The 24,953-nt window shown below is 41.5% G+C and overlaps 1 protein-coding gene across 2 annotated transcripts; it reads left to right on the top strand.

Moving 5' to 3' along the window:
• smarcd2 (SWI/SNF related BAF chromatin remodeling complex subunit D2) lies at positions 1-24,953 on the top strand. 2 transcript variants are annotated; one of them, XM_084160112.1, is made up of 14 exons: positions 1-539; positions 3,386-3,564; positions 7,394-7,433; positions 7,562-7,684; positions 7,976-8,095; positions 11,418-11,513; positions 12,072-12,173; positions 15,748-15,810; positions 21,280-21,441; positions 22,220-22,317; positions 22,691-22,826; positions 23,194-23,316; positions 23,618-23,719; positions 24,404-24,559. In XM_084160112.1, exons 1-14 carry the CDS (start codon positions 390-392, stop codon positions 24,455-24,457), a joined length of 1,548 nt encoding a protein of 515 aa, XP_084016238.1. In that variant the 5' UTR covers positions 1-389; the 3' UTR covers positions 24,458-24,559. The 2 variants fall into 2 exon arrangements, with proteins under 2 accessions (XP_084016238.1, XP_084016239.1); XM_084160113.1 differs by lacking the exon at positions 15,748-15,810 and having other exon boundaries at positions 24,404-24,953.

The raw sequence follows: 24,953 nt of genomic DNA, 5'->3' as shown, positions 1-24,953 counted from the left end.
AGTAGGAGGAGGCACTGGCAGTTGACACGGCGCCACACTTCTATCTTCAGACATTGGACAGACTCTTCAACATGCTCTTGTGACCATTAATATAAATTGGCCTGACAAATTCAACTATTTGGGGAGGGGATGACAAACATATCACTTTGTCTGTAGGAAGGAGTAAACGACCGTTTGTCACTCGCAAATAAACACCCCGGAACTGATTAGCTTGCTAACGTTAGTAACGTTAAGCTCAGCTGGCTATCTTTTTGTTGGCGTTAGTTGCTAGCTAAACAACTGTCAACACGCGTGGAGAATAAACGTTTGGCCTGTGTGCTATCAGCAAGACGGCTTGTTCTCTACACCGAAAACTTCACGGCGACCTACCACCACTTGTAGCTCCGAAAATGACTTCAAGAGGGGGTTTTCCAGGTACTCCGATGAACCCCAGTGTTAACCCCATGAACGCTGGACATGCAGGCGGTGGAATGAGGATACCAGGAATCCAACAGAATTCGGGTTTCCGAGCCATGAATGCCACTCCTCAGTACCATCAGGTAACTTGTCGAGGTTTCCCCTCGGCTAACTTGTAACTAATTGTATGTAATTTACCGTGATAACTTTGCTATAGTTGCTTTATTGGCTAAAATATGGCAAGTAATGTTATTTAGTGACAAGTTGGGTACTGTAAAACGTTATCGCGTTTTACAAGTCATGACTCATGTTACAAAAAGTGTTGGCTAACTACTAGCTAGTAATGTTAGCTAGACACTGCTGTAAATGTCAGACAAGTGGCAATGCAGTTACTGTAGTTAGAACATTAATTAGTTCTCCCTATTCATCTGTGGTATATTGACTTTTAATTTCATCTGTCAACTTCCGCATTTCAAGAAAGTGAAAAACGGACCGCGGAATGAATTGTTGATCATACCTGTGTGAAGTTAGCCACATTAGTGTAATTTGCGGTCGCCTTCAAAATAAACGTCCCACAATAAAAATGATTCAAACGGATACAAATAGTGGAATCATGCCATATTTGGAATAGATAATGCTAAGCCATGTTGGAATGTTATATAAATTCAACAAAAGACAATTAGTTCATTTTACACTAAAGTGAAAATCACACTAACTGTATTATACTTTTAATTGCATTGGGGCATACTTACGGTGCCTTGCAAAAGTATTCATCCCCCTTGGCGTTTTTCCTATTTTGTTGCATTACAACCTGTAATTTAAGTGGATTTTTATTTGGAGTTCATGTAATGGACATACACACAATAGTCCAAATTGGTGAAGTGAAATGAAAAAAATAACTTGTTTCAAAAAATTATAAAAATATAAATAACGATAATAAGTAATAAGTGGTGCGTGCATATGTTTTCACCCCCTTTGCTATGAAGCCCCTAAAATAAGATCTGATGAAACCAGTTACCTTCAGAAGCCACACAATTAGTTAACTAAAGTCCACCTGTGTGCAATCTAAGTGTCACATGATCTGTCACATGCTCTCAGTGTATATATACACCTGTTCTGAAAGGCCCCAGAGTCTGCAACCCCACAAAGCAAGGGGCACCACCAAGCAAGCGGCACCATGAAGACCAAGGAGCTCTCCAAACAGGTCAGGGACAAAGTTGTGGAGAAGTACAGATCAGGGTTGGGTTATAAAAAAATATCAAACTTTGAACATCCCACAGAGCACCATTTAAATCCATTATTTAAAAAATGTAAAGAATATGGCACCACAACAAACCTGCCAAGAGAGGGCTGCCCGCCAAAACTCACGGACCAGGCAAGGAGGGCATTAATCAGAGAGGCAACAAAGAGACCAAAGATGACCCTGAAGGAGCTGCAAAGCTCCACAGTGGAGATAGGAGTATCTGTCCATAGGACCACTTTAAGCTGTACACTCCACAGAGCTGGGCTTTACGGAAGAGTGGCCAGAAAAAAGCCATTGCTTAAAGAAATAAATAAGCAAACACGTTTGGTGTTTGCCAAAAGGCATGTGGGAGACTCCCCAAACATATGGAAAAAGGTACTCTGGTCAGATGAGACTAAAATTGAGCTTTTTGGCCATCAAGGAAAACGCTATGTCTGGCGCAAACCCAACACCTCTCATCACACCGAGAACACCATCCCCACAGTGAAGCATGGTGGTCGCAGCATCGTGCTGTGGGGATGTTTTTCATCGGCAGGGACTGGGAAACTGGTCAGAATTGAAGGGATGTTGAATGGCGCTAAATACAGGGAAATTCTTGAGGGAAACCTGTTTCAGTCTTCCAGAGATTTGAGACTGGGATGGATATTCACCTTCAGCAGGACAATGACCCTAAGCATACTGCTAAAGCAACACTCGAGTGGTTTAAGGGGAAACATTTAAATGTCTTGGAATGGCCTAGTCAAAGCCCAGACCTCAATCCAATTGAGAATCTGTGGTATGACTTAAAGATTGCTGTACACCAGTGGAACCCATCCAACTTGAAGGAGCTGGAGCAGTTTTGCCTTGAAGATTGGGCATAAATCCCAGTGGCTAGATGTGCCAAGTTTATAGAGACATACCCCAAGAGACTTACATTTACGTCATTTAGCAGACGCTCTTATCCAGAGCGACTTACAAATTGGTGCATTCAACTTATGATAGCCATTCAACTTGTGGGGGAGGGGGGTGTAGAAGGATTACTTTTATACTATTCCAGGTATTCCTTAAAGAGGTAGGGTTTCAAGTGTCTCCGGAAGGTGGTCAGTGACTCCACTGTCCTGGCGTCGTGGGGGAGCTTGTCCCACAATAAGAACTAAGACGCTAATATTTGTGTAAACTCTACACAGTTGTGTGAGTGCCACTGAGTAGGCTGATACCCCTTTTAATGGGTGCACAATCCATAGGTTAGGCTGTACACTGCATATAAGTATGCCCCAATGCAATTCTAAAGTCTAATACATCCACAGTGCAATTTCAAATTAACTAATTGTCTTTTGTTGAATTTATATAACAACATTCTGACCTTGATTAGCATTATGTAGTGCAAATATGGCATGATTCCACTATTTCGATCTGTTTGAATCACGTTCAATTGGGAACTTTTATTCTGAAGGCCAACAGCAAATTACACTATTGTGGCTAGTCCTTATTATGGCTAGCTTCATACAGGTAATCATGCATCACGTGTTTGCAAGTGTTTAGCAAGTTAACAGTCATCCCAAATGCAAGCTTTTTCATCACCACCATATGCATGACTATATGTAGTTAGTTCATGCATAACGTGTTAGGCTACTTACACTTTCATTACTAATACATGGTTCCTCTTTGAAAGATATCATAACAAACATTGATCACTTCAGTTAGGAAGGAAGTTGTCAGCTTGCCATAAATGTAACCCGTCTGTCCCATTGTGCTTTCCATTTCCAGCACCCTGGTATGCCACCCAACAGGGGGATCCCGATGGGGCCAATGGGGGGCCCTGGACCCTCTTATGGGGGCGGGAACATGCCCTTACGCACAGGAATGGGGCCGTCAGCCATGGACGCCTCCCGAAAGCGATTCCTTCAACAACAACAGCAGGGGGGGCTGGGAGGCCCAAGGCGTGGGTGAGTTAGGGGGTGGACTGTCTGGGGGGCCCACAGCCTGTTTTTAAAAGGGGACATGGGGGTTGTTGTGGTGGGATTTGTGTGGCACCATTGCACAGCATATTGATTAACCATGATTTAGGATTATGGCTGTACAACAATATTTTTGGTCTTGCCAGACATTGGCCTTGTCCGTAATCTGTCGTGCCTACTACTTACTTACTTACTAAAACTACACACTGTCTACTAATCGAACTACATACTATTTAGAACATACTGTTTAGTAAAAATGAATGCAGTAAGCAACAAATATCAACATACTAGGCTCACCCATCCTGAGAATGAATAATCTAATGTGAAATTGCGCTGATTCCCGCCATTTGTTCATTTGGGTACAACGTGTGCCCTTATCTCATTATCAGCTGTTGTCAGACACTCATGAGTCTGGAAATACTATTTTCTTCCTCAAAAGTGTGCAGCGAATTCTACTAGATGAAAAGCCAAAGTGAGTATAACATCCTGGCATTTAAAGCATACTCGATGTTCGAAATTTTGCATACCTAAAATGCCTACTATTTAGAAAGCTAGTATGGTTATTCGGGCACGGCCATTGTCTATACCAGGTTATCTTTCTTGGTGAATTCTCAGGCAAAGTTATTTTTGAATGAATGATGCAGAGTTCAAATGCTGAATATTTAATGTCATGAAGACATGCACCCTAACTGCACTACTGTCAACGATAATGCATCTGGTAACCACAACCAATAGAGCTACATGTGACCCCCCCCCAGACGTTCACAGCCTTTAGGGATCTTCCAGGGTCTTTGATGGTGGTGTAGGGACACTACTGACTCTTTTGTACCCCCGTCCTCACAGTCAATGGTCTGTCTGTTGCTCCACTCATTCTGCTGCACAGAAAGAGTGCACAGAGGAGTTAAAAACAAAGAAACCTTAACCAAAGACGACGTCCCATGACCATGCCCCACTGCCAGACAGAGCCACGTGGACAAGGGCATCTTTTTTTAACCTCAAAACAGAATGACGTCATCTGCTTGTAAATGTTCGGGAGGACGGATGCCTGGTGGTTATTTCTATCATTTTGATCTACAACAAGGGTCTTGTGTGTTTAAGAGATTTTACTTAATACTTTACAGTTCATATAAGGAAATCAGTCAATTGAAATAAATTCATTAGGCCCTAATCTAAAGGGCTTTATTACAGACAGTGATACTCCTCAATTTCGTCTGGGTGGCTGGTCTCAGACGATCCCGCAGGGGAAGAAGCCGGTGTGGCGGTCCTGGGCTGGCGTGGTTACACGTGGTCTGCAGTTGTGAGGTCAGTTGGACGTACGTCCAAATTCTCTAAAACGACGTTGGAGGCGGTTTATGGTAAAGAAATGAACATTCAATTCTCTGCCAACAGCTCTGGTGGACATTCCTGCTGTCATCATTCCAATTGCACGCTCCCTCAACTTGAGACATCTGTGGCATTGTGTGACAACTGCACATTTTAGTGGCCTTTTATTCTTCCCAGCACAAGGTGCACCTGTGTATTGATCATACTGTTTAATCAGCTTCTTGATATGCCACACCTGTCAGGTGGATGGATTATCTTGGCAAAGGAGAAATGCTCACTAATAGGGTTCTAAATACAGTGGGGGGAAAAAAGTATTTAGTCAGCCACCAATTGTGCAAGTTCTCCCACTTAAAAAGATGAGAGGCGCCTGTAATTTTCATCATAGGTACACGTCAACTATGACAGACGAAATGAGATAATTTTTTCCAGAAAATCACATTGTAGGATTTTTAATGAATTTATTTGCAAATTATGGTGGAAAATAAGTATTTGGTCAATAACAAAAGTTTCTCAATACTTTGTTATATACCCTTTGTTGGCAATGACACAGGTCAAACGTTTTCTGTAAGTCTTCACAAGGTTTTCACACACTGTTGCTGGTATTTTGGCCCATTCCTCCATGCAGATCTCCTCTAGAGCAGTGATGTTTTGGGGCTGTCGCTGAGCAACACAGACTTTCAACTCCCTCCAAAGATTTTCTATGGGGTTGAGATCTGGAGACTGGCTAGGCCACTCCAGGACCTTGAAATGCTTCTTACGAAGCCACTCCTTCGTTGCCCGGGCGGTGTGTTTGGGATCATTGTCATGCTGAAAGACCCAGCCACGTTTCATCTTCAATGCCCTTGCTGATGGAAGGAGGTTTTCACTCAAAATCTCACGATACATGGCCCCATTCATTCTTTCCTTTACACGGATCAGTCGTCCTGGTCCCTTTGCAGAAAAACAGCCCCAAAGCATGATGTTTCCACCCCCATGCTTCACAGTAGGTATGGTGTTCTTTGGATGCAACTCAGCATTCTTTGTCCTCCAAACACGACGAGTTGAGTTTTTACCAAAAAGTTCTATTTTGGTTTTATCTGACCATATGACATTCTCCCAATCCTCTTCTGGATCATCCAAATGCACTCTAGCAAACTTCAGACGGGCCTGGACATGTACTGGCTTAAGCAGGGGGACACGTCTGGCACTGCAGGATTTGAGTCCCTGGCGGCGTAGTGTGTTACTGATGGTAGGCTTTGTTACTTTGGTCCCAGCTCTCTGCAGGTCATTCACTAGGTCCCCCCGTGTGGTTCTGGGATTTTTGCTCACCGTTCTTGTGATCATTTTGACCCCACGGGGTGAGATCTTGCGATCGAGGGAGATTATCAGTGGTCTTGTATGTCTTCCATTTCCTAATAATTGCTCCCACAGTTGATTTCTTCAACCAAGCTGCTTACCTATTGCAGATTCAGTCTTCCCAGCCTGGTGCAGGTCTACAATTTTGTTTCTGGTGTCCTTTGACAGCTCTTTGGTCTTGGCCATAGTGGAGTTTGGAGTGTGACTGTTTGAGGTTGTGGACAGGTGTCTTTTATACTGATAACAAGTTCAAACAGGTGCCATTAATACAGGTAACGAGTGGAGGACAGAGGAGCCTCTTAAAGAAGAAGTTACAGGTCTGTGAGAGCCAGAAATCTTGCTTGTTTGTTATTGACCAAATACTTATTTTCCACCATAATTTGCAAATAAATTCATAAATCCTACAATGTGATTTTCTAGAATTTTTTTTTTTTCTCAATTTGTCTGTCATAGTTGACGTGTACCTATGATGAAAATTACAGGCCTCTCTCATCTTTTTAAGTGGGAGAACTTGCACAATTGGTGGCTGACTAAATACTTTTTTTCCCCACTGTACATTTGTTCACATTTATTATAAGTTGTTTATGCATATGGAAAATTTCTGGGATATGTTATTTCAGGTCATGAAACATGGGACCAACACTTTACATGTTGCGTTTTTATATTTTTGTTAAGTGTTTATATTAGATACTTGATTAGGGAGTCGCACCAAGGGCTGAAAGTGAAAGGCTCTCCAAGGCCCTGAATAATTTGATTTACTTGTTAAGGAAGGGGGAGCTAGTTTAATTAGATCAAAGAAAACAAAAGCTTTTGTTGATTCAGTTGTGATAAGTGCAAGCCTTTGGGTCCAAGAGTTGTGAGCCTGAACAGGCATCATGGTCATATTCAATAGGCACGAAGCGGAAGAAAACATATTGAAACGTAGAGGTACCATCTGAAGTCGTCCAATAAGAAACACTCGTTTTCTGTTGCAAAACATTTTGGTACGTTTTGCCTGAATGAACACAACCCAATCCTCTCGCTTTTCCATGTGTGGAATAGTGTAGCTATCATCATAAAGGTGTTGCTGTTTGAATAGGCAACATTTCTAAGTGCCTTATAGTATGCCATTAAAGATACGTGAAGCTCTAACACTTTGTCTCGATTTGTGTTTTTGCAGCAAAAGGCGCAGGATGGCCGACAAGGTGCTTCCACAGCGGGTGAGTATAAACGTTGCCCCCTTGAAAAATAGATATGCATACAGTATACGGCTCTGGATCGATCCATTTATTCCCGACTGGGGAGGAAGAACACATATCCCTCCCATATTGAAACCTCCTTGTTCCAGATCCGAGACCTGGTTCCAGAGTCTGAGGCCTACATGGACCTGCTGGCCTTTGAGAGGAAGCTGGACCAGACCATCGCACGCAAACGCATGGAGATCCAGGAGGCCATCAAAAAGCCCATTACGGTACAGCTCGAACTAATTTGTATGTATGGTATTGTAAGATAATAACGACCATAAATTGACCAATTAACATAATTTGGTCTTCCAGTGTTTCCCTTAGATTCCCTTTCAGTCAGTATACAAAGGCTCCCAAAACAAAATCCAGGGCAGCATCCAGTTTATGCCAAATTCTTTTAGTCTGTCTAGATCTGTAAAAATTATTTTAGATCTGTCAGGCAGGGTGGCCTCCCCGACATTGGTATAGGAATGGGAAACACTTTCTTTGTAAAAGGTTGCGTGATGTGTCCCTCTCAGCAAAAGCGCAAGTTGAGGATCTACATATCCAACACCTACACACCCGGCAAGCCAGAAGGTGAAGAGGCAGAAAAAGTGTCATCCTGGGAACTAAGGGTGGAGGGAAAACTCCTTGAGGATGTAAGTGACCCAACTGTGTCTGTTTGTGTATCTGATGGCAGTGGTAGCTGGCCTAAAACTTGTGACATCACTTACCTAAAACCACACAAGACAAATAAAATAATATTTCTAGCCAAAGCTTAGTCGTAAGTCACAAGCCAGTAGGTATTGGCTGTGATCCACCATGTAGGGAAAACAATTTTTTTTTTAGAGCAGAGGAAACGATACCTGAATAAAACTGCATCCATAGTGCTTGTTTGTTATACTTGTATAACAACACCACTTTATTTTTGCGATGTACACTCAACACCGTATGTATTTGGACAGTGAAGCTAAAATTTGTCTCTATGCTCCAGCGTTTGGGATTTGAGATCAAATGTTTCATATGAGTCGACATTACAAAATGTCACCTTTTCGAGGGGATTTTCATACATATCTTTTTAACCGTTTAGAAATTAATGCACTTTATACAGTGCCTTCGGAAAGTATTCAGACCCCTTGACTTTTTCCAAATTTTGTTACGTTACAGCCTTATTCTAAAATTGATTAAATAAAAAAATATCCTCAGCAATCTACACACAATACCCCATAATGACAAAGGGAAAACGGGTTTTTAGAAATTTTACGAAATGTATTACAAGTAGAAAACAGAAATACCTTATTTACATAAGTATTCAGACCCTTTGCTATGAGACTCAATTTCCATTGATCACCCTTGATGTTTCTACAACTTGATTGGAGTCCACCTGTGGTAAATTCAATTGATTGGACATGATTTGGAAAGGCACACAACTGTTTTTAAAAGGTCGCACAGTTAGCAGTGCATGTCACAGCAAAAACCAAGCCATGAGGTCGAAGGAATTGTCCGTAGAGCTCCGAGACAGGATTGTGTCGAGGCACAGATCTGGGAAAGGGTACCAAAACAATTCTGCAGCATTGAAGGTCCCCAAGAACACAGTGCCCTCCATCATTCTTAAATGGAAGACGTTTGGAACCACCAAGACTCTTCCTAGAGCTGGCCGCCTGGCCAAACTGAGCAATCGGGGGAGAAGGGCCTTGGTCAGGGAGGTGACCAAGAACCTGATGGTCACTCTGACAGGGCTCCAGAGTTCCTCTGTGGAGATAGGACAACCATCTCTGCAGCACTCCACCAATTAGGCCTTTATGGTAGAGTGGCCAGACGGAAGCCGCTCCTCAGTACAGTAAAAGGCACATGACAGCCCGCTTGGAGTTTGCCAAAAGGCACCTAAAGACTCTGACCATGAGAAACAATCAATCAAATGTATTTATAAAGCCCTTTTTACATCAGCAGATGTCAAAGTTCTATACAGAAACCCAGCCTAAAACCCCAAACAGCAAGCAATGCAGATAGATGTAGAAGCACGGTGGCTAGGAAAGAACCACTCATCATGGTTCTTTCATGATTATCCATAGCCATGGTAGCATCCACATTAATATAGGAGTGTTCAGAAACATCTTCTATTCTTACTCACAATAAAAGTGACTCCAAAATGAGACAATGCATTATTCACCATTCAGTTCCTATTGGGCAAAATATTATCTGAAACCAAAACAAACTACAAATGCATCCAACAACTTTGTAGAGATACAAGCTTTATGTAGTCATTAACCACATTTCCATACAACCATTTCATGCGGGTTATTTGCCTGATGCATTAAAAAAAACAGTCATGACAGGCCTGATGGAAATTTGGTGGATAATGTTGTTGTTGGTGAAATCGATTATGTGACAATTGTGGTGGAAATGCTTTTATGCGCAAATATTGATATTAAAACCATGTCGCTGGAAAACTTGGAGTCATGAGATTTAAAATAGGGAGTTGCAGAGTTTTTATAGGCAGATGAAATAAGTTTAAAGTTCATAAGTTTATAACTTATGGTGGATAAAGTGGACGGTAATGAGCTTTTATGCAAATTTCCAATAAATATCGAGGGTAGGCTATTATTTGAAAGATGCTGGTGACATGATGATCGGTGCTTGGCTGCCAATTATTTAAAAAATAAAATAGTGGACAGGGTATTTTTTATTTATTTATCAGCAAATTGTCTATAGAGCATGTGTCAAACCAGATTGGGCAAGTATGCCATTTTCTCGCAACAGTTTTTGTGACAAAACCGTCAGTAGAGTTGAAAATGGAAACACATTGAACTTCAGATTTATTTTATTCGGTACATGAAAATGTAAGCGCAAAATACCTTTTTATGTACACTACGTCATCATGCACAGCTGTTTATCTGCAAAAAGTCTGTTTGATGGAAACAAATTTGCATATTATTTTAAATGCAGAATTTAGAATATTCGCATGAAAATCTGTCGCCAATTGTATGGAAACCTAGCTACAGTGTGCAAGGAATATGGGACCAAATACTAAACTTTTGACTACTTTTAATACACTATAAGTGAATTTGACCTAATACTTATAACTTCTTCAAATGGGGGGGGACTAGGTACATAAAGTGCTTTCATTTCTAAACGGTAATTTGATCTCAAATCCCAAATGCTGGAGCATAGAGCCAAATTCAACATATTAACATAACTATCCAAATACATATGGTGTTGAGTGTATGCTCACTGCTCAGAAATATTATTGTTTTCGCCGCCACCATTTCATCGGAATCTAATGCATGTTTTTGACAATTTACTACCAGAGCCTGTCTCAAGTATTTTAGGCACTGTTATCGTGTCTTAACTTCAGCGTTCTCCAACTCCGTTGGCCTGTTTCCTTGGCTTACACTACCCAGCCAGATGTTTTTTCAGTTTTTCTCTCATGTTCCCCTTTTCTCCGAAACAAGGAATTGAAACCATGGCTCGTTCTTTCTGTTACGTGCCATGAGTCGACATGCACCCTTCATACTTCTCCTCTTCCAGCTGACAGTCATTGTCTGCATCCCAAACGGCTCCCTATATAGTGCACTACTTTTAACCAGAGCCCTATCGTAGTAGTGCACTATATATGGAATATGGTGCAATTTGGAACGCAGCCAATGAATGGCTTGGCTGCAGCCACATTTTAAAAAGGGGGGGATTTTTTTCTTGTTTTCCATTGCCTCAGTGGTTAGAGCGTGTGTAGGAAGGAGAGAGAGGGAAGGGGTGAGAGGGGGCATGTTGCGCAAACAGTCATTGGCAGGGGTGAGTTTTGGTGGGGGGTGTAAAAACTTAGCCAACTTCTCCAGAATGTTAGGTTTTCGCCAGCCACAGCCCCCTGATGTGGTCAGTACCAAACAATGCAGCTGTAGCAAAACACTGTAAAACAAAAAAATACCACAGTGTGAATGATTTTGTTTTCTTTCCTTCTATTCTTTCCTCACATGCTATTCCTAGCCTGGGAAACAGAAGAGGAAGTTTTCGTCTTTCTTTAAGAGTCTGGTCATTGAACTCGATAAGGAACTGTATGGGCCTGATAACCACTTGGTGGAGGTATGAAGGACACCAATACATACTTTGTCAACTACATTAACAAAATGTTTTTAGAATAGTACCCCTGAACAAGCATTCAAATTGCCATCACTGTTCAGTTGGTCAAACATTTACCAATATAATAACATATGTAGCACACAGCCATGTTGATCATACGAATGGTGTTGGTCCTTGTATAGAGAACGAATTGCATGAAGAAAATCTAAACAAAACTAAAGAAGAATAGATGTCAGTGTGCTGTTTTTGCACCTTGTCATGTTCTTTAGGGCACACAACGGAAAACGTTTTGCATCGGAAAAAGGAAATTGTATAAGTGTTTCTTATTTGACAAGTGCAGTTAGACCCTCCCTGTTTCAGTCCGACTTTTACCATTTGGTGCCTAATGAACATGACTCTGGGTTGTATTCAATAAGCGCAAAACGGAATAAAACAAGCCGAAATGGGGAGGGACTTGCTAAACTTGTCCAATAAGAAACAATTGTTTTTAATTTAGTTTGCAAAACCTTTTGCCCTAATTAATACGACCCACAGTTCTAAACTCTCTCTGTATTTTCTCAGTGGCACAGGATGCCCACCACCCAAGAGACAGACGGCTTCCAGGTGAAGAGACCAGGGGACGTGAGCGTAAAATGCACCCTGCTCCTAATGCTGGACCACCAGGTATACACACACCAGTGTATATTTTGGCACTTTTATTTTATTTAGTCTAGTCTTAGTCAATATTAAGTCTTAGTCACATTTGTCATTTGAATAATGATTTAGTCTAGTTATTGTCAAAATGACAAACGGTTGGCCATTAGTCTACTATATAAATGCCCTTTCAGTTTAGTCACATCACATTTGTATTGCCTCATTAACCTATAGTAAACATAAATCACTGACTTCGATGTGCACAAACATACATAGCCTTGTCCTACCAACATATTTTTCTGCATAACATCCTATTCTCTTCCCAATAGCAGAAATATGACATTTGACTTTGAACAGGAGCTAATGATCGTTTCGCCCAGTGATGGTGTCGAGTCACTTAACCTATAGGCCAAATCGAGTCAAGTTCCCTGTGCTTGAGCCCGAGTCACCAATGGTCGCGTCACGAGTCCCTATGTCCAAGTGCTCAAGTCTTGGTCCAAGTGCTCAAGTCTGAGTCACTGGGGTTTAGTGTTCTTTTTGGTTTTTACCTATAGTCCAGGCAGGGGTCATGTAATTGATGATGTGTCTATACAGTGCCTTGCAAAAGTATTCATCCCCCTTGGCGTTTTTCCTATTTTGTTGCAATACAACCTGTACATTTCATGTAACAGTCAAATGGTGAAGTGAAATAAAAAAAATAACTTGTTTAAAAAAATTATAAAAAATAAAGAACGGAAAAGTGGTGTGTGCATATGAATTCACCCCCTTTGCTATGAAGCCCCTAAATAAGATCTGGTGCAACCAATTACCTTCAGCAGTCACATAATTAGTTAAATAAAGTCCACCTGTGTGCAATCTAAGTGTCACATGATCTGTCACATGATCTCAGTGTGTGTGTGTATGTGTGTATATATATATATATATATATATATATATATATATATATATATATATATATATATATATATATATATATATATATATATATATATACCTGTTCTGAAAGGTATATGTGTATGTGTATGTGTATGTGTATGTGTATGTGTATGTGTATGTGTATGTGTATGTGTATGTGTATGTGTATATATATATATATATGTATATATATATATATATACATATATATATATACCAATTTGTAAGTCGCTCTGGATAAGAGCGTCTGCTAAATGATGTAAATGTGCCATATACTTTCATTTTAAATTTTTTTATAATGGATTTAATGGTGCTCTGTGGGATGTTCAAAGTTTCTGATATTTTTTTATAACCCAACCCTGATCTGTACTTCTCCACAACTTTGTCCCTGACCTGTTTGGAGAGCTCCTTGGTCTTCATGGTGCCGCCCCTTGCTTAGAGGGGTTGCAGACTCTGGGACCTTTCAGAACAGATATATATATATATATATATATACCTGTTCTGAAAGGTCCCAGAGTCTGCAACCCCTCTAAGCAAGGGGCGGCACCATGAAGACCAAGGAGCTCTCCAAACAGGTCAGGGACAAAGTTGTGGAGAAGTACAGATCAGGGTTGGGTTATAAAAAAATATCAGAAACTTTGAACATCCCACAGAGCACCATTAAATCCATTATAAAAAATTTTAAAATGAAAGTATATGGCACATTTACATCATTTAGCAGACGCTCTTATCCAGAGCGACTTACAAATTGGTGCATTCAACTTATGATAGCCAGTGGGAAAACCACCTTTTTTTATTTTTGGGGGGGTGGGGGAAGAAGGATTGCTTTATACTATTCCAGGTATTCCTTAAAGAGGTAGGGTTTCAAGTGTCTCCGGAAGGTTGTCAGTGACTCCGCTGATGTGGGGGAGCTTGTTCCACAACAAACCTGCCAAGAGAGGGCCGCCCACCAAAACTCATGGACCAGGCAAGGAGGGCATTAATCAGAGAGGCAACAAAAAGACCAAAGATAACCCTGAAGGAGCTGCAAAGCTCCACAGCGGAGATTGGAGTATCTGTCCATAGGACCACTTTAAGCCGTACACTCCACAGAGCTGGGCTTTACGTGGCCAGAAAAAAGCCATTGCTTAAAGAAAAAAATAAGCAAACATGTTTGGTGTTCGCCAAAAGGCATGTGGGAGACTCCCCAAACATATGGAAGAATGTACTCTGGTCAGATGAGACTAAAATTGAGCTTTTTGGCCATCAAGGAAAATGCCTGGCGCAAACCCAACACCTCTCATCACCCCAAGAACACCATCCCCACAGTGAAGCATGGTGGTCGCAGCATCATGCTGTGGGGATGTTTTTCATCGGCAGGGACTGGGAAACTGGTCAGAATTGAAGGAATGATGGATGGAGCTAAATACAGGGAAATTCTTGAGGGAAACCTGTTTCAGGCTTCCAGAGATTTGAGACTGGGACTGAGGTTCACGTTCCAGCAGAACAATGACCCTAAGCATACTGCTAAAGCAACACTTGAGTGGTTTAAGGGGAAACATTTAAATATCTTGGAAAGACCTAGTCAAAGCCCAGACCTCAATTCAATTGAGAATCTGTGGTATGACTTAAAGATTGCTGTACACCAGCGGAACCCATCCAACTTGAAGGAGCTGGAGCAGTTTTGCCTTGAATGGGCACAAATCCCAGTGGCTAGATGTGCCAAGCTTATAGAGACATACCCCAAGAGACTTGCAGCTGCAATTGCTGCAAAAGGTGGCTCTACAAAGTATTGACTTTTGGGGGGTGAATAGTTATGCACGCTCAAGTTCTGTTTTTTTTTTGTCTTATTTCTTGTTTGTTTCACAATAAAAAATATTTTGCATCTTCCAAGTGGTAGGCATGTTGTGTAAATCAAATGATACAACCCCCCCCCAAAAAAATCTAATTTAATTCCAGGTTGTATGGCAACAAAATAGGAAAAATGGGGGGGGGGGGTGAATACTTTCATAAGCCACTGTATTTCTCAGTGTTTTAGAATTAGTTGCTTATAAGGCTATATATTGATTTTGTATTTATCAGAGTTATTGACCTCCCAATAAGCCAGTTTCTTTGATATTCAGAGGCTGACTTTGCTTGGTAAGTAATCTAATTCTATCACTATCGATTGATTAAGCTATACACTTTCTGTACACCCAGACAGCTTTTAGGGAAACACTTGTGACCTCTCGTTGGGTTAAGCCACAGAAGAAGAGTAGCCAGCAGTTAAAGCTTACATTTTTCTACGTTGGTAGGCCTACTGTCTGGGGTGGAAAGGTAGGCCTAACTTTTGAAAGTACCATGCTCAGATTCATATTGACATCTCAGATTAAATTATTTGCGAACAAGACACTGATTTGGCATTGGAGAAATATGATAATATAAACACAGGCCTATCTCTCTGTCCATTCTTAGCCTGTAATTTGTGTGGCATTTAAAAAATATTCTGCTAATATGTGAAGTCACGTAAGATTGCATGAAATGTTTATAAAAGGCAACAACAAAAAATCTCTGACCTGCAAATACGATGATAGATTCGCATGCTTTTACTATAAAGGAGATCTTTCCACCCCTACTCTTGTCCACGGTAGTCTGTGAACCCACAACCTTCTGGCCCGCAGCCTTGTGCGCTATAAAAATAAATTCCTGTGTTGCCATGCAATGCTTACAGGACGAAGAACAGTTTAGAAAGAAAACGGCATATCTAAGGCTGTGGACTGTCCAAGAAGTGAGGGTATGTTCTCTGCTATCCACTTTGTTTTAATTATTATTTTGAGGGTAGGGGAGGGTCACTTGTTTTTTCAAGTGCTCTGAGGGTTTAGGTAAAATATATTTTGCATGTTTGTTCTACATAGAAATCTGCTATCTGAACGTTCCAAAACGTTGTGTCCTGCTGAACACGCCCTAGGTTGCTTACACTGCTGCTACTCGCTGTTTATTATCTATGCGTAGTCACTTTACCCCTACCTACACTACCAGTCAAATGTTTTAGAACACCTACTCATTCAAGGGTTTTTCTTTATTTTTACTATTTTCTACATTGTAGAATAATAATGAAGACATCAAAACTATGAAATAACACATGGAATCATGTAGTAACCAAGAAAGTGTTAAACAAATCAAAAAATATTTTATATTTGAGATTCTTCAAAGTAGCCACCCTTTGCCTTGATGACAGCTTTGCACACTCTTGGCATTCTGTCAACCAGCTTCACCTGGAATGCTTTTCCAACAGTCTTGAAGTAGTTCCCACATATGCTGAGCACTTGTTGGCTGCTTTTCCTTCACTCTGCGGTCCGACTCATCCCAAACCATCTCAATTGGGTTGAGGTCGGGGGATTGTGGAGGCCAGGTCATCTGATGCAGCACTCATCACTCTCCTTCTTGGTCAAATAGCCCTTACACAGCCTGTAGGTGTGTTGGGTCATTGTCCTGTTGAAAAACAAATGATAGTCCCACTAAGCCCAAACCAGATGGGATAGCATATCGCTGCAGAATGTTGTGGTAGCCATGCTGGTTAAGTGTGCCTTGAATTCTAAATAAATCGGTGTCACCAGCAAAGCACCCCCACACCGTAACACATCCTCCTCCATGCTTTACGGTGGGAACTACACATGCGGAGATCATCTGTTCACCCACACCGCGTCTCACAAAGACACGGTGGTTGGAACCAAAAATCTCCAAAGGACAACATTTCTACCGGTCTAATATCCATTGCTCATGTTTCTTGGCCCAAGCAAGTCTCTTGGTGTCCTTTAGTAGTGGTTTCTTTGCAGCAATTCGACCATGAAGGCCTGATTCACACAGTCCCCTCTGAACAGTTGATGTTGAGATATGTCTGTTACTTGGACTCTGAAGCATATATTTGGGCTGCAATTTCTGAGGCTGGTAACTCTAATGAACTTATCCTCTGCAGCAGAGGTAACTCTGGGTCTTCCATTCCTGTGGCGGTCCACATGAGAGCCAGTTTCATCATAGCGCTTGATGGTTTTTGCGACTGCATTTGAAGAAACTTTCAAAGTTTTTGAAATTTTCCGGATTGACTGACCATGTCTTAAAGTAATGATGGCCTGTCGTTTCTCTTTGCTTATTTGAGCTGTTCTTGCCATAATATGGACTTGGTCTTTTACCAAATAGGGCTATCTTCTGTATACCCCCCCTACAACTGATTGGCTCAAACGCATTAAGAAGGAAAGAAATTCCACAAATTCACTTTTAAGAAGGCACCTGTTAATTGAAATGCAGTCCAGGTGACTACCTCATGAAGCTGGTTGAGAGAATGCCAAGAGTGTGCAAAGCTGTCATCAAGGCAAAGGGTGGCTATTTGAAGAATTTCAAATATAAAATATATTTTGATTTGTTTGACACTTTCTTTGGTTACTACATGATTCCATATGTGTTATTTCATAGTTTTGATGTCTTCACTATTATTCTACAATGTAGAAATTAGTAAAAATAAAGAACCCTTGAATATGAGTAGGTGTTCTAAAACTTTTGACCGGTAGTGTACATGTACAAATTACCTCAACTAACCTGTACCCCCGCACATTGACTCGGTACTGGTATCCCCTGTATTTAGCCTCATTATTGTTATTTTATTGTGTAACTTTTTTCTGAAGTTTTATTTTAAGTTTATTTAGTAAATATTTTCTTAACTCTATTTTCTTAACTGCGTTGTTGGTTAAGGGCTTGTAAGTAAGCATTTCACAGTAAGTTACCTGTTGTATTCGGCGCATGTGACAAATAACATTTGATTTATAGCTAGCTAATGAGAACAACATGACTGAACAAGGTGTATCCTAAACAAATGGTTAACGGTCCAGTCCGCAAGTGGACTAGTTTTAGAACGGCCCGCTATATGCTTTATGAATGTAAATGTGACCCGCCAATGCGCGATAGAAAGAAAACACGTAGCGACGGTATTATTGGTCATATCATCTGAATGGTAAGGGCTAGAATCAAGCCGTTTTCTCTGAGGAAAAGAGGGCGACTTGGCTACAGAACCTGGCTATGAAATGCAGTGTGGTAAGTGGGAGGGTTGAGCGAGACAACAAATTCAATGCCAGCCTACTTTTCTATACGCGAGGGAGAGAAAAACATAGCTAGACTGTTAAACTATTAATCTCAATGCTGCTATTGTTTTTAATTTTGTAAAGCAGCTTGTGTTTCTTAAATTAAAGCAGCTTGTGTTTCTTAACCAGGCAAAGGGTAGCTAAATAGAAGGCTGGTGGTGACTGGTTAGCTATGGGGAAGCAAGAGATGTGTATAATCAGAGGCGGAGCCAGTGGAGCCTGTCTGCCTACACTCATCCCTTGCTCCTCCGCAGCTCACCAACTGTAGGCGGTGTGTAGCACATCCTTCCCACTGCTGAACAGAACTGCGCTGTGCATCTGTGCTGTAATACGGCATGGTAACACTTAGACATTATAGTGCCAATAAACCAAAGTAGCTATGGTGAAATATCACATGCTAGAAAGGACAAATGTTTACGAAGAATCTGGTAAAGTTTTAGTATTGTTAATCCACTAATGCACTCTGTCCATGTGCCCCTTTGGCATACAGGAGCTAACTTAACAGGGTGATGGCAACTTTGTTCATAGAATTGTGATGTATGTTTTGACTGTTATTACTACGTAGTCACTCAGACGTTATCAGGGTCATGTTTGCCAGCAGCATACCACCCTGTATCCCACTACTGGTTCGCCTCTGAACCTAAGCAGGGTCGGTCCTGGTACTTCCCTGGATTGGAGACCAGATGCTGCTGGAAGAGGTGTTGGAGGGCCTCTAGTCTAAGGAGATCCAAATGCCCCAGAGCAGTGAAGGGGACATTGCCCTATGTAGGGTGCCGTCTTTTGGATGGGACGTTAAACGGCTGTCCTGACTCCCTGTGGTCGTTAAAAATCCAGTGGCACTTATCGTAAGAGTAGGGGTGTTAACCCCAGCGTCATGGCTAAATTCCCATCATGGCCACCTAATCATCCCCCCCATTCCTAATTGGCATATCACTCCCTCACCTCTCCACCTGATTGCTGATGTGTGGTGAGCGTTCTGGCACAAAAATGGTCGCCGTGCATCACCCAGGTGGGTGCTACACATTGGTGGTGAATGAGGTGAGTTTCCCCCAACTACAGTGGGGAAAAAAGGATTTAGTCAGCCACCAATTGTGCAAGTTCTCCCACTTAAAAAGATGAGCGAGGCCTGTCATTTTCATCATAGGTACACGTCAACTATGAAAGACAAAATGAGAAGAAAAAATCCAGAAAATCACATTGTAGGATTTTTTATGAATTTATTTGCAAATTATGGTGGAAAATAAGTATTTGGTCACCTACAAACAAGCAAGATTTCTGGCTCTCACAGACCTGTAACTTATTCTTTAAGAGGCTCCTCTGTCCTCCACTCGTTACCTGTATTAATGGCACCTGTTTGAACTTGTTATCAGTATAAAAGACACCTGTCCACAACCTCAAACAGTCACACTCCAAACTCCACTATGGCCAAGACCAAAGAGCTGTCAAAGGACACCAGAAACAAAATTGTAGACCTGCACCAGGCTGGGAAGACTGAATCTGCAATAGGTAAGCAGCTTGGTTTGAAGAAATCAACTGTGGGAGCAATTATTAGGAAATGGAAGACATACAAGACATACAAGACCACTGATAATCTCCCTCGATCTGGGGCTCCACGCAAGATCTCACCCCGTGGGGTCAAAATGATCACAAGAACGGTGAGCAAAAATCCCAGAACCACACGGGGGGACCTAGTGAATTACCGGCATAGAGCTGGGACCAAAGTAACAAAGCCTACCATCAGTAACACACTACGCCGCCAGGGAATCAAATCCTGCAGTGCCAGACGTGTCCCCCTGCTTAAGCCAGTACATGTCCAGGCCCGTCTGAAGTTTGCTAGAGTGCATTTGGATGATCCAGAAGAGGATTGGGAGAATGTCATATGGTCAGATGAAACCAAAATATAACTTTTTGGTAAAAACTCAACTCGTCGTGTTTGGAGGACAAAGAATGCTGAGTTGCATCCAAAGAACACCATACCTACTGTGAAGCATGGGGGTGGAAACATCATGCTTGGGGGCTGTTTTTCTGCAAAGGGACCAGGACGACAGATCCGTGTAAAGGAAAGAATGAATGGGGCCATGTATCGTGAGATTCTGAGTGAAAACCTCCTTCCATCAGCAAGGGCATTGAAGATGAAACGTGGCTGGGTCTTTCAGCATGACAATGATCCCAAACACACCGCCCGGGCAACGAAGGAGTGGCTTCGTAAGAAGCATTTCAAGGTCCTGGAGTGGCCTAGCCAGTCTCCAGATCTCAACCCCATAGAAAATCTTTGGAGGGAGTTGAAAGTCTGTGTTGCCCAGCGACAGCCCCAAAACATCACTGCTCTAGAGGAGATCTGCATGGAGGAATGGGCCAAAATACCAGCAACAGTGTGTGAAAACCTTGTGAAGACTTACAGAAAACGTTTGACCTGTGTCATTGCCAACAAAGGGTATATAACAAAGTATTGAGAAACTTTTGTTATTGACCAAATACTTATTTTCCACCATAATTTGCAATTGGTGGCTGACTAAATACTTTTTTTCCCCACTGTATGTAAAGTGCTTTGAGTACCTCAGTTGGTAGAAAAGTGCTATATAAATCCAATCAATAATTATTATTAATTAGGCACCAAACAGAAGAAAACTGACTGAAACAGGGAGGGACTAACTGTCCAACAAGAAACACTCATTTTTGTTTTCCGTTGCAAAGTGTTTTTAAAAGATTTTCCGTTGCGTTCCGTAATGCACATGATCCTGATCCTGATCCTGATAATAGATATGGGGGAAGGTCAACTGAAGGATGCATGACAGATGTGTCAACCCTTTCGCAATATGTATTTCATTTTAGGGAAGTGGAGGCGTGCCGATTTTTAAGCCAAACTGGCAATACCACATTTGCAATACTATACTTCCAAACATGTTTTATATCTGCATGTTGATTTTGAGGGTGGAATAGTGATGTTTAAATGTCCAGTAACCCACAGAGACGATGTGATGGGGAGTGTGTTTATCTGTTCTCCAATTGGCTATATTGACCTAGAAGCCTTCATCCCCCTGCCTCTCTCCTTTTTCTTCTCCTCTGCATCTTTCCTGCTCCCCCCCCCCCCCCCCTTACACCTCTTCTTCCACCACCTCCTCTTCACACAGCCCCCACAGTACAAGCTGGACCCGAGACTGGCCCGGCTGCTAGGTGTACACACCCAGACACGGGCCAGCATCATGCAGGCGCTGTGGCTTTACATCAAGAACAACAAGCTGCAGGACAGCCACGAGAAGGAGTACATCAACTGCAACCGCTACTTCAGACAGGTGCAATCCCAAACAAGCCTTTAAGGCGTAAAGGGATGACTTACTTATTCATGATTGCAACTAGTGGAGCAAAGGGCCTCAAGGCTTAAAGGGATAATTCATCTCAAAATTGAACATTGTCAGTGTTGAATTGGATGTCGCCAATGTTTTTGAGGCCTGCAGAATTATCTTAATGTAGATATAGCATGATCGACAAAACCACACAATCCTAAATAGATTATAGCTCGAATTTAGACTTTTGTGGAATAAAAACCAATGACAAAATGTGTTTTTTGGGGTGAACTGTAATTTAAACATTACTTGACACATAGCCCTAGAGAGCAATTGTGAAAGCTCTCAACCGTTGTCAACTTAATTTGGCATAAATACAACACAAACATGCAGAAATATCAGCAAACAATAAATCCACAATGAAAGAAACTCCTACGTAGGGTCCATTTACGTTGGTAGAATGTGTGTGATAAGTTGTCCTAAAGCAGGGATTTTCAAAACTCAACGCGGGGACCTCTAGCTGTTCCATGTGTTTGAACTATTACAGAGCTACTGTACACCTGTCCTAAAGCACAGGTGTCAAACTCTTTCCATTGAGGGCTGGGTCACTGATCATTTCGGAACATAATTTTGCACACATTTAAAGAAAATAACAAAACAGCAAAAACTCTGCCTTCCATGGAATGAGTTTGACACCCCTGTCCTAAATGAATATAGTTTTTTTGTAAATAAATCAAAACTTTACTTCAACAAAGTTAGCTATCTCTTTAACTTGTCTGAACTGCAGATTTTAGGCTGCACACGTATGCGTTTCTCTGAGATTCCCATGAAGCTGGCGGGACTTCTGCAGCATCCTGACCCCATCATCATCAATCACATGATCAGGTGTGTCTCTGAGTGTGTATGAGTGGCTATTGACCAATCCCAAATCGACACTTCTGAGCGGAATGGATGGGAATAAGCCAGGGATCTCAAACTTGCGGCCCACAAGCTGTTTTCTTGTTGTGGCCCCCATACTGATATCTAATACTTATTGGAATCGGGCCCTATTGGAAGTGTTCCTAAACCCATATTCATAGTTTATTACTATAGCTTAGTAATATCATAGTCATGTCAAAATCTGGGATACCATTTCTTACATCTGTATTTAATCATTAATGTACAGTAATCTTTTTAAAGGGATTTTTCTATGTTCATCTCTTAAAACCGATCATGACTGTCATATTAATACTTCTCTGTTCTATGCTCACCTCTGTAGCGTTGACCCGAATGACCAGAAGAAGACGGCGTGCTACGACATTGACGTGGAGGTGGATGATCCTCTGAAGGCCCAGATGAATGGTTTCCTGTCCTCAACTACCAATCAGCAGGAGATCGCCACCCTGGAGATGAAGGTCGATTGAATTGACTAATCAATACTTTCACTAATAAAACTTCCATGACAGAACTAGTGAGTAGATATCTTCGTAAATTGGGAGAGCCTCTCTTGCTCAGGTCTTAGTTTGAAGTGCAATGTTTGAGCATCTGGCCATTTCTCTTATTAGGTGATAGATGAAGTCATTGAATCAACATGGCTAGTGCTTAGCCTGGTCCCAGATATGATTGTGCTGTATAGCCAAGACAGTTGGCAAGACGGCATAAACATATCTGGGTCCAGGCTTATTAGTGCTGGCCTTTCCAATTCAACTATAAAAACATACAGCTCTTCATGTCTTCATTTGTAGTATCTCATCAGGCATGTCCTCACTCGGCTCTTCACAGATCCACGAGACCATAGAGTCTATCAACCAGCTTAAGACCCAGAGAGACTTCATGTTGAGCTTCAGCAACAACCCACAGGACTTCATCCAGGACTGGCTCAAGTCCCAGAGTCGAGACCTCAAGGTACTGACTGACTGTAAATAGCTTGGCATAAAGGGCTGCATTCCATTCCAAAATGCTGCTCCCTTCCCTCCCTCTCTTTGGTTCTTTCCGCACACTTCCATAGCCAAATATTTTCACTATGTAAATCCAACGACTTGTGTATCTGTCCTACTTAATAAAATGTATGTATAGGAATCCATTGCCTTGAATGTGATGTACACAAATACATATCCTCTTCTCGTGTTGTGTAGAGGAGATTGAGATGGTGGACCAACTTATTGAAGTATTGTACACTTACCTGTAAATTATTGTTGTTTCTCAGTTGATGACGGACGTGGCAGGCAACCCAGAAGAGGAGAGGAGGACAGAGTTTTACCAGGCCCCCTGGGTACCAGAAGCTGTGGGCCGATACGTCTACTCTAAGGTAGGCATCCAGCACCATGGGATGGGTCTCAATACTTTTCATTAGGGCTATATTTGTTGGATCTGTGCAGTGCACTCTGTATTGGTCTATCACTAAAAGGGAACAAGGTTGACACACCTGTATGAATACTTTTAGGTTGTTTTTATGTATGGAGGGCTGGTCGACATTTATAAAGGAATGCTTACCATGCCGTTTCACTGTTAAAGGGATAGTTCACCCAAATTACACAATTACACATTGATTTCCTTACCCTGTAAGCAGTCTATGGACAAGGTATGACCGCAATCCATGCTTCGGTTTTATTTTCCTGGCACTGTTTCCAAATGCAAACGTTTTAGCATTTGTGGCACAAATCCCATTCAAGTCATGGTACCTAATATTAGCATTTTTCATATCCAAATCATCCAAAAGTATCTAAAATTAATTGTGACGCTCAACAAAGTCACTTAGATGATTTCAATATGATGTGTGAAAAAGGGTAATATGGGTACCATGACTTGAATGGGATTTGTGTCACGAATGCTAAAATGTTAGCATTTAGAAACGGTACCAAGGAAACGAAACCAAAGCACGGATTGCTGTCATACCTTGTCCACAGACTGTTAACAGGGAAAGCAAACAATGTCATTTTGTAATTTGGGTGAACTATCCCTTTAAATATATACATGTATTTCTGTGTCTTAGGTGCAGCAGAGAAGACAGGAGTTGGAGCAGGTGCTGGGAATCCGACTCACCTGAGTCCTTATGGAGCGTAGCTCCCCAATCCATTAAAATAAAACAAGGCACATTTTAAGATGGTCTTAAACCTCCAGTTTTACATGAATCATATCCAAAACACAACCACAGAACTGGAATCAGCTTGCATCAATCCGCATTGCCTTTTTCAACCACTTTGTAATAGCATATGTTATTATATATATTATTCCATAACTATTGTAGCTAATGTGGTCTTTCAATCACAAAGCCTTATGTCCTTATAGGAATTGTTTGGTGCCATGGTTTCAGCAGGGTAAAGGCTTTTGAGTACTTTGCTGGTATCTGTTAATAGCATTTCTTTTAAAGTAATTACTTTAGGACCAAAGTGAGGATTTACATAGTCTATCTTATAGTCTTGTCTTTCTCCACATTATGAGGGATACTGACTGCCAGCTGATTCAAATATTTGCCTTATAATATTGCAAGATGTACAAATGAGTTGTAGCTTTCTTCCCACATACATTTGCTTATGATGTCT

Source organism: Coregonus lavaretus (genome assembly GCF_964263955.1).
Source record: "Coregonus lavaretus genome assembly, chromosome: 1".
NCBI classification, from domain to species: Eukaryota; Metazoa; Chordata; class Actinopteri; order Salmoniformes; family Salmonidae; genus Coregonus; species Coregonus lavaretus.
Note: the sequence above shows the minus strand (reverse complement) of the source record. Positions and strands in the feature narration are given on the sequence as shown.